The sequence below is a fragment of the Amia ocellicauda genome, chromosome 20, assembly GCF_036373705.1.
Source record: "Amia ocellicauda isolate fAmiCal2 chromosome 20, fAmiCal2.hap1, whole genome shotgun sequence".
In the NCBI taxonomy this organism is placed as follows: domain Eukaryota; kingdom Metazoa; phylum Chordata; class Actinopteri; order Amiiformes; family Amiidae; genus Amia; species Amia ocellicauda.
The window spans coordinates 13,231,692-13,242,708 of record NC_089869.1 but is presented as its reverse complement, the minus strand read 5'-3'; the positions used below and the strand labels follow the sequence as shown (position 1 = coordinate 13,242,708).

The 11,017-nt window shown below is 38.2% G+C and overlaps 1 protein-coding gene across 1 annotated transcript in view; it reads right to left on the bottom strand.

Annotated features, from left to right (window-relative positions):
- LOC136716298 (collagen alpha-1(XIII) chain) overlaps positions 1 to 11,017 on the bottom strand; it is a 38,550-nt gene that overhangs the window by 2,529 nt on the left and 25,004 nt on the right. Inside the window, exons 18-19 of the mRNA XM_066693899.1 lie at positions 542 to 628; positions 32 to 58 (exon numbers count right to left, since the gene is read on the bottom strand). Of these exons, the coding sequence (XP_066549996.1) occupies positions 32 to 58; positions 542 to 628 (114 nt within the window). The remainder of the gene's footprint in view (positions 1 to 31; positions 59 to 541; positions 629 to 11,017) is intronic.

The following is an 11,017-nucleotide window of genomic DNA, read 5'->3' as shown; positions in this document are numbered from 1 at the left end:
ACAAAGGTAGAGAGAACAAAGAAGTACTCGCCTTTAAACCCTGGTCTCCTTTATCGCCCTAGAGATGAAACAAAACCTGTTTAAATCTGCATGCCGTATATGCTTACAAGATTTTTTTTTTCATGCATTAGGGAACATATTTATTATAATCAGTATTTAAAAATAAACTGAATATAATTTCTTAACTAGTTAAGAATCATCACTATTTCCTTTTAGTATTATGTATAGGATTTGTGATAGAGAGCATTTCAGAGTGGTAGATGTAAAACACATCGCTTCCTGTCACCATACAGGAACATTGATTTGGATTCTCTAGTCCAGAGTGTACCACTTGGAGCAACGTCATTATTATCCAAAAATGCCTTCCAGTTCAGCTTCCAGATCAGTTGTCTTATCTTTTACATGTGGTGAGTTCATTCTCTAAGACAATATAGCCCTTGGGGCTTCTCTGTGGCTGTACAAGAATACTGGAATGCAGCCCTGGATTTTTGTATCTCAGCCATTCTGCAGACTACAACACCTCTTCCACCATAAAACATACCTTAAGCCCCATGGGCCCCTGAAGGCCGGGTAGGCCAGGCTCCCCTTTAATCCCATTGGCTGCTGTACCAGGTTCTCCTTTTTCACCCTGTGAGGTAAACAGAGGAAAAGTATGTGCCTCAAATAACACAGTAAACACATACACTCACCTAAAGGATTATTAGGAACACCATACTAATACTGTGTTTGACCCCCTTTCGCCTTCAGAACTGCCTTAATTCTACGTGGCATTGATTCAACAAGGTGCTGAAAGCATTCTTTAGAAATGTTGGCCCATATTGATAGGATAGCATCTTGCAGTTGATGGAGATTTGTGGGATGCACATCCAGGGCACGAAGCTCCCGTTCCACCACATCCCAAAGATGCTCTATTGGGTTGAGATCTGGTGACTGTGGGGGCCAGTTTAGTACAGTGAACTCATTGTCATGTTCAAGAAACCAATTTGAAATGATTGGACCTTTGTGACATGGTGCATTATCCTGCTGGAAGTAGCCATCAGAGGATGGGTACATGGTGGTCATAAAGGGATGGACATGGTCAGAAACAATACTCAGGTAGGCCGTGGCATTTAAACGATGCCCAATTGGCACTAAGGGGCCTAAAGTGTGCCAAGAAAACATCCCCCACACCATTACACCACCACCACCAGCCTGCACAGTGGTAACAAGGCATGATGGATCCATGTTCTCATTCTGTTTACGCCAAATTCTGACTCTACCATCTGAATGTCTCAACAGAAATCGAGACTCATCAGACCAGGCAACATTTTTCCAGTCTTCAACTGTCCAATTTTGGTGAGCTTGTGCAAATTGTAGCCTCTTTTTCCTATTTGTAGTGGAGATGAGTGGTACCCGGTGGGGTCTTCTGCTGTTGTAGCCCATCCGCCTCAAGGTTGTACGTGTTGTGGCTTCACAAATGCTTTGCTGCATACCTCGGTTGTAACGAGTGGTTATTTCAGTCAAAGTTGCTCTTCTATCAGCTTGAATCAGTCGGCCCATTCTCCTCTGACCTCTAGCATCAACAAGGCATTTTCGCCCACAGGACTGCCGCATACTGGATGTTTTTCCCTTTTCACACCATTCTTTGTAAACCCTAGAAATGGTTGTGCGTGAAAATCCCAGTAACTGAGCAGATTGTGAAATACTCAGACCGGCCCGTCTGGCACCAACAACCATGCCACGCTCAAAATTGCTTAAATCACCTTTCTTTCCCATTCAGACATTCAGTTTGGAGTTCAGGAGATTGTCTTGACCAGGACCACACCCCTAAATGCATTGAAGCAACTGCCATGTGATTGGTTGGTTAGATAATTGCATTCATGAGAAATTGAACAGGTGTTCCTAATAATCCTTTAGGTGAGTGTATATGGCCTAATTCTCAAAGACACAGCACTCAAGCCAAACCAAAATGTGTTTTGTTTTAAAAATAATTAAACATTGTAAAATGACAATTCCCCTTTGTAGAGGCCCCATTCCTAGTGTTCTAAATCAATGCAATGTTTAAATATGTTTCCTGGGTAGGACTGAACAATACAGTGAGGGAAAAAAGTATGTGATCCCCTGCTGATTTTGTACGTTTGCCCACTGACAAAGAAATGGTCAGTCTATAATTTTAATGGTAGGTGTATTTTAACAGTGAGAGACAGAATAATAACAAAAAAAATCCAGAAAAACACATTTCAAAAAAGTTATAAATTGATTTGCATGTTAATGAGGGAAATAAGTATTTGATCCCCTATCAATCAGCAAGATTTCTGGCTCCCAGGTGTCTTTTATACAGGTAACGAGCGGAGATTAGGAGCACTCTCTTAAAGGGAGTGCTCCTAATCTCAGCTCGTTACCTGTATAAAAGACACCTGTCCACAGAAGCAATCAATCAATCAGATTCCAAACTCTCCACCATGGCCAAGACCAAAGAGCTGTCCAAGGATGTCAGGGACAAGATTGTAGACCTACACAAGGCTGGAATGGGCTACAAGACCATCGCCAAGCAGCTTGGTGAGAAGGTGACAACAGTTGGTGCGATTATTCGCAAATGGAAGAAACACAAAATAACTGTCAGTCTCCCTCGGTCTGGGGCTCCATGCAAGATCTCACCTCGTGGAGTTTCAATGATCATGAGAACGGTGAGGAATCAGCCCAGAACTACACGGGAGGATCTTGTTAATGATCTCAAGGCAGCTAGGACCATAGTCACCAAGAAAACAATTGGTCCCCCTGCTCAAGAAAGCACATGTACAGACCCATCTGAAGTTTGCCAATGAAAATCTGAATGATTCAGAGGAGAACTGGGTGAAAGTGTTGTGGTCAGATGAGACCAAAATCAAGCTCTTTGGCATCAACTCAACTCGCCGTGTTTGGAGAAGGAGGAATGACCCCAAGAACACCATCCCCACCGTCAAACATGGAGGTGGAAACATTATGCTTTGGGGGTGTTTTTCTGCTAAGGGGACAAGACAACTGCACCGCATCAAAGGGACGATGGATGGGGCCATGTACCGTCAAATCTTGGGTGAGAACCTCCTTCCCTCAGCCAGGGCATTGAAAATGGGTCGTGGATGGGTATTCCAGCATGACAATGACCCAAAACACACAGCCAAGGCAACAAAGGAGTGGCTCAAGAAGAAGCACATTAAGGTCCTGGAGTGGCCTAGCCAGTCTCCAGACCTTAATCCCATAGAAAATCTGTGGAGGGAGCTGAAGGTTCGAGTTGCCAAACGTCAGCCTCGAAACCTTAATGACTTGGAGAGGATCTGCAAAGAGGAGTGGGACAAAATCCCTCCTGAGATGTGTGCAAACCTGGTGGCCAACTACAAGAAACGTCTGACCTCTGTGATTGCCAACAAGGGTATTGCCACCAAGTACTAAGTCGAAGGGGTCAAATACTTATTTCCCTCATTAAATCAATTTATAACTTTTTTGAAATGCGTTTTTCTGGATTTTTTTGTTGTTATTCTGTCTCTCACTGTTAAAATACACCTACCATTAAAATTATAGACTGACCATTTCTTTGTCAGTGGGCAAACGTACAAAATCAGCAGGGGATCACATACTTTTTTCCCTCACTGTATATATATATGGAAGACCAAATTAAACTCTAATGGAGATAATGGGGATTTTATTTCCTGAAAACCAGTTTGGAAAGAAACATTTCAACAAGATGATGAATGTGTTACAATGTGTAGAATTTAAATATTTTGCACTGAAATTGTGGATATTTCACAAAATAACAATTAAAAGTTACTTGAACATTGAAACTTTGTGACTGCACAATGTATTTATTTATTTAGTTAGTTAATCCATGCATGCTTACTCCAGGGAAATTAAATACAACATTAATGACATTTGTTCTTTACACTTTGTAATTTGAGTTCATGGGAACGTGCATTTATTCTATTGCTTTCTTATTAAAATGTATCACGGTTTGACATGTTTTTCTATTATAAGAATGAGACTGTGACTTCACTTTCACAAAAGTCACCAGTACATATCCTTAATGTTGTACACTTACAAATAAAAATGTCAGTGTAACAGCAGTCTTTACTTGCTCACACAACTGTCACATATCAACAGTTTGTGAAAGGAAAGGAGAAACTGTCAAGAAGAATTCAAAGAGCAGACACAAAGCACATCATTCTTCTCTGAAGTTAGTATAATATACGTTTATGTTTTCAACAAATACAAAAAATGAAAATGAAAGTGACCTTTACAATCCTACAAAATGTAATTAGATTTAATTGGTGGAGACATCTAAACAACCCAAATAAACAAAACAATCCACAAGTATCCATAACAAGCCTATAATTAGTTATGATGTCAGTGAACAGGCAAATTTGCAAGAGTGTTGTTGCATTTGCCTGTCAATCATTAAAATACTAAGAATTGTATATACACACACCTATACATACATACATACATACATACATACATACATGTACACACACACACACACACACAGTGTGGTCATGATCAATTGAACTAACAGGACGTTCTGGCCGTTCAAAACTTTCGTATCCGGTCACATCCTGTCAGTATGTATGTACAGAGGGTCATGACGTCATGAAGAATACAAAAATCCATAAATAACTAATGCAGCATAATACACAGTTTTGTGTAATCGTTATATTATACATCTATAATTATATATATATATATATATATATATATATATATATATATTAGTATATTATTTAATTTTTTTCTCCATTGATTTGCAGATCATTTCCCTTCTAATTGAGCTCTGTGCTTTTGGTATCAACAGTTCACTATATTGGCTATTTAGATTCCAGAGTTAATGAAAAGAATATCATGAGTTAAAAATGGTTTCATGAAGCCTGACACAGTGAAAGTAAAAACTTTTGAAGTGTGGTTTCCAGTCAGTGGAAAAGGGCGTGCAGCACTGATCATGATGTGGGTGAACTTATGGAGGCTATGCATGCAGTGGGTACTGAAAACCATGCCCACAACAAGTCTCCTACCCTATAACCTCTCTTGCCAGGAATACCAGGGATTCCAGCTTGACCCTTTACACACAGGAAGAGAGAAAAATACAATGATTACTGCTCGTACAATACTGATACTGAAATATGTTTTTATTTTCTTAATTAAACAAGCGCTGTACTGTTTCAATACTGTTGGCCATTAATATCTAAACCTACTGGAATATCAAATCAAGGGGTTCCCCAGGAGGAACCTATAGCAATTGTGACTCAGCTGGTATAATCTTCATAGAGACAGATGCAGGTTACTAGAAGAATAACCTGCATATATACTCCTTTGACCCAGACACTGAAGCACAAAAGACATTGACCTTGATTGGAATAATAATCGTTTGTACATATGTAAGACAATGATGTAAAGTTGTACAGATCATAAGAGTTCTGTTTTATCAACATTTTGTGAATTAATGAGTACAGAAATCATTGGGATAAAGCTGTTGTTTTTGTAATATATATATACATATACATATATATATATATATATATATATATATACACACAAACACAAAATTCAGATGTATTGAGTCTTCTACTACTATTAGTATTACAACAATGTAAACTTTGTCAAAGTTATTGAAAATGGCAGTTCTTCAAAATGAATCTTTCCGAAACCATTATAATGCAAGGTTGCTCCATTTACAATGGAAATTAAACTCTTTTCTCTCTTCTGATTTACAGCAACGTGGGTGGTGGCTGATAGAAACATTAAGGAAATCTGTCTGCATAATGATTTGCCTTTCATGGCCAAAGTATTTTGTCAAGCACGCTTAAGCTTAAGACCTTGACCTTAGATTTGTGACTCATACAGTCCCTGGGGGCACGATGAATGGTCTGTTGAGCATTTTATGGCATGACACTTTTCCCAGGTATAACATTTCATGTTAAGTAACATCTTTTAATGTTACATTTTCATAGTAAATTATATGGACTAAAAAGCAGGTATGAGACATTGCACAACATCCATATTCACCTCCTAATACACCCTGCCAGATGTACCAAATTTTTGCATGGGAAGCAGGATTTGACTACATTACTACTGCAACACATACAACCACATTTGCTTTGTCATAACTTACCAACATTTTCCTGTAGTTAGGCTCAACAGATTTATATTTATATTTAGGGAAAACTGAAACACACTATTAATTGACACAGCTACACTGTCATACAGGCTATATTGAATCTATTTCTTAATTTAATACAAGGACTTTACCTTTCTGCCTATTGGCCCAGGATAACCTGGCTCTCCCTGCATTGGGAAAGGTGTAAAGAGAAGAAGGGGGAAATGGAGAGAAACACAAAAGCAGGAAAAGAAGCCTTAAAGTCAAACACTGCACTTCCTTAACAAAGTAAATGAACCGATATATTTAGATTTTACATTAATTGGTTTCTTTCAGCATTTTAGTTAGTTATTTCAATAACATACATAATCAGAAATGTGTTCTAAACAGCTTTCATGTTATTAGTTTCTTGTCTGAGAACATCCTTGTAATTTAAATTAGACATTTGAGTAGCCTGAACTCGTAAGAAAATACGAGTTCAAATCCAGTTAACATTAGTCAGTATCATTTAAGTCCAAGGTGTGACGTCTAAATCACTTAAAGCATTAACACTAAAAGTAACATCTTTCTTTAATTTATTATCCATGTAATGAACTAAAATACATTTTTCAAGCTCAAATAGTGAGTAATAACTTCCATTTGGAGTCATAACTGATTAATATCCTTCAACTGCATAGATGCCATTATACATGAATAACCAAAACAATTGGTTATAATCATTAGGGAGGATGTGTGCTGGTGATTTTGTCCACTTGACCGTTTTCTCTGTCTTCTTCGCATTTAAATTGTAAATTGTAAAGATTAACGAGCAGAAAGGGTAAATACACACAATCTCAACTGATTTACTGCCAAAGCCACTGCTAAATATACATACAGCCATTATGCAATCAGGGTAACATTCACTATATGTTTTCAAGGTTAATTGAGATCAGATCTCATACCACAGAGTATAATTATGTTCCTACTTAATGTCACCTTATGAAAAGGAAAACTAGCACACCACATTGTGTGATTCTAATCATTAGAAAAGAGCAGCAGGCTTCATGTTTCAATTAATGGGATGAATTTCTCTCTCTCTCTCATATTGTGTGTGTATATATATACACACACATAGTGCTTTCCAGGCACTCAAGCATAACTTAACATCATAGAAGAATACTAATTTTAGTATTTGCAATCTTAATACTTGAGGTCCCTTCAAATCGACATCAAGTCTTAATTCAAGTAACTAAAGTGTTAGGGAGCAGTTTATATCTATATTTAAAGGCACTAAAATCAAACAGTAGTATAACCACTTCATTTGCCCACACAATAATACCATCTTTCCTAGAAATTTGTCCTAGCCACGTTTATGTAAAATATAACAATATTTGCAACGTAATGTTTGCAAACGAAATAAAACGGCAGGTATTAACAAAACTGGCCTCATACTTATAATAAGAAGTTCTTCATTTAATGATGAAGCAGATACCTCTGTATTTTACTTTTATTGACAGATTCAACAACAGACAAATTCTTATTAGTTGACAATTGTGGCAAATTTTATGTAAAGAGCTTCTGTATAACTCCATACTCAGGATTTTCATCTCCATTTGGACCATAATCTCACACCTGAATTGAATGAATTCTGCATGCAAAACATTGAGTGCAGCTGAGAGAAAACAAACAAAAATAATTGACTACATTTGCTGCCCAAATGATTGACTGTGCATCACTGAATTTGTTTAACAAATACAGAGAGATAGGGCTGCAAATAATGTATGTTAATGGAATGCAAACAATGAAGAGACAAATGTATTTGTAGACAAGCATGTCATTGACAGAATGTTGGGAAATAAGGATTGTAGTTCTTTTAGCAAGAGGATGGGTAGGACAAAAACACATTTCAGGGAGAATTTTAAAAGGGAGTATTAGGGACTTGGGGTTTTACTGGAGAAAGCTAGGTCTGCTCTGTGATTTGGCCTAATTTAACCAATGTGAAAAGCGAATAATTCTATTCGATGGCAGGACGGTGACTGACACATAATAATACATTATTCATGAGGATTCAGTTTCTTTGCAAAGCTGTACTGGACTAACACGCTTATCTTGTTCATTTTTTATTTGAAAATACAGAACTAAGCTCAAAACAAAATCCAAGTACAGATAAGAAAATAAAACGTCTTGCAATAACTGAACAAATAAAAGTAAAGAACAATCAGATACAAAACCATGATTCCGTTCTTCTTTTAAAACTGATTGCGGCACACGATATTTGATCTACTGGCCATCCGAGTTAATCCACTGTAATTCTATAGCCCAGATTAACTGCAGAAAATGTGTGAAAGATCTATCCCAGACACAATTACATGAGAAAACATGTACAGCTCTCTTAAATAAAAGCACAAGGATGCTTTATTTTACCACAATACCACAACATCAAATCATACACGCTGATGACACATCTTCTATACTTGGGACAAGCAGTGTTATATACGGGTAAGACCAAATTCTGGAAATCACAGAGGACGCAGTTAAGGTAAGGGGTAAAAGGGGCAGGTATAGAGGCTGGGGAAGGACAGGGACTAGGGCGGGGGGGTGCCGGGGGTGGGCTTGAGCAAATCAACCTATTAGACTACCTTTACTCCTTGTTTCCCAGGCATTCCAGGCATTCCCCGCTCCCCCTGCAACAGTGTAAAGACAACAATGATTTTAGCAAGAACAACACAGCTCACGATGAAGGAAAAGGGTCACGGACGCCCACAACTTTACCAAAGCGTCCTAATATAGCTGAATACAGGCCTTTGCAAATGTCAACACCTCGGAACAATATACCAGCTTACTGTGCTACTGAGTTTACCTCCTTAACAGACCAGAAAATGTGATTTTAAGGATCTAAATATGTAAAAGATTTAAAAATGTGTGTATATATATATATATATATACACACACACACACACATTTTTAAATCTTATATATATATATATATATATATATATATATATAATATATATAATATATATAATGTATATAATCTTTATATATATATAAAACAAAGAAATTGAAACTGGCTTTTAAAAATACTGTGCCTTGGTGAGTCTGAGGAGTGATGAAAGCCTCTACAAAGAAGACCCTTAGAGGAAGACCAACCCCCTTTCACTTTTATGAGTTTCTCGTCACAGGAGGAGAAGAAAAAGGAAGTGATAAAAGTTGAAAGGTGCCACTAAAGACATACGATTCTATAAAAACTTGAACAAAGGGCTTCATTCGTGCGCCTGACGGTTGGGCAGAGCCGCCCTGGCAACCAGTCAAATGGCTGGGAGGCCCAGAATGCGGCAAGTGGATTTCCAGACGCGTGCTCTTTGAGGACTGTAACAGGTGCTCACTCTGTCTGGGCAGCAGCACCCGTTTGCCAGGCGATTGACAGCATGCCAGCCCGAGGAGCCCGGCCCAGCTGCTGATCCCGGTCCTTTCACACCAACCTGTCGGGAGGGATCGAGTGTCTCGGTTCCAGGAAGATGAAAGGACTGCCTCACTCAGGCCGAACTGGAGATGAGCGAGGAGGACTTTGGTTTAATCTAAGAGCTTTCGTGGACGAGAGGCTTGGCTAACATAGAATAATTTGCACAAACAGGAAAAGGAAGTTGAGATCCTTGATCCCAAGCTCTCATTTCCAAGCCACATGAACCATTATTCATATCCAGCTATCCTTCATCAGAGGCAATTTTAACAGCAGCGCTTCAGAAACACAGTGAAAGCTACTTGAATTAAACATCTTCCATTGGCTACGCTATGTATGGAGAAATGTTAAGCAATAGTATAAGGTCTTTTATTATTAAATTTATAATATTATTAATAAATTTATTATTAATATTAAAATCTGATATGGTATTTCCCAGATAATCAGAATCACTTTTTTGTGAAAGGGTAAAAGGGAAATCACCATGTACTTTAAAACATTTAGACGTGTTTGACATTTCCTTATAGCATATTTTCGTTTCTTAAACAAAAAGCTAACATGGTTTTCTGCGCCTCTCCTTCAATAATAGAAGAGAAAACTGTTCTTCCATTGACTGGAAATTCCCTAAGTACACCAGAAGAGGGCAATAGTGTATCAGATAATGCTGTGCGATGGGCATTACTTTCAGCAAATTAAATGAAGTGTTCTTCAAGACAAATCCAATGACATAAGTCCCTAAACTAGTTAAACATGATTTATTTAAATTAAGATTCAGATAAAAATTGTATGAAAAGAAAACCAATATAGAATGTACAGCAACTATTTCTCTGAGAAACGAGTTTGCTCCCTGGTCCCAGGGTTGGAAAGGTAAACTTTTTCTTGCTGATTCACTGAGGTTTCTTGCTGCCATGGTGAGCAAGCGGGCACAGGAAGGGAAGGTAATGCACAGGGTTTTATAGCTGGCCCAGGTCCCTTGGCACTACTCTCATTTCTTGGCAGACAAACCTCCCCCACCTTTCCTAGTACAGTATGTCCTGTCATTCAATCACAACTGTCCTCAACTTTCTCCGCTTGTGTCCTTCGAGGACTGGCAGGTGTAACCTCTCTATCTGCTAAATACTTTGGAAAGATGTTCATTTTGACCAATTAAGTAATCTAGAAAAAATCCCAGCTGCATCTCCCCCCAGTGTCATTTCCTTACCCTCAGCCTTGCGGAATATTTACAAAAGTTATTTTTGGATGAATTTGTAAGTTGGATCAGAAAGCGACACGCAAAGCAGAAGCACCCACAGAGAGCTGTGGGGATCATGAAGACTGGATATAGGAGTATATGAAACAGGAAAGTACACGAAAGCAAATCACAAACAATGGCAAACCTTGCCAACAGAACAGAGAGTTATCTATGAGATTTGTTTTCATAATTTGCCAGACTCTAGGTTGCAGTATTTTATCTTTTTAATTAAGAAAACATCCATCCT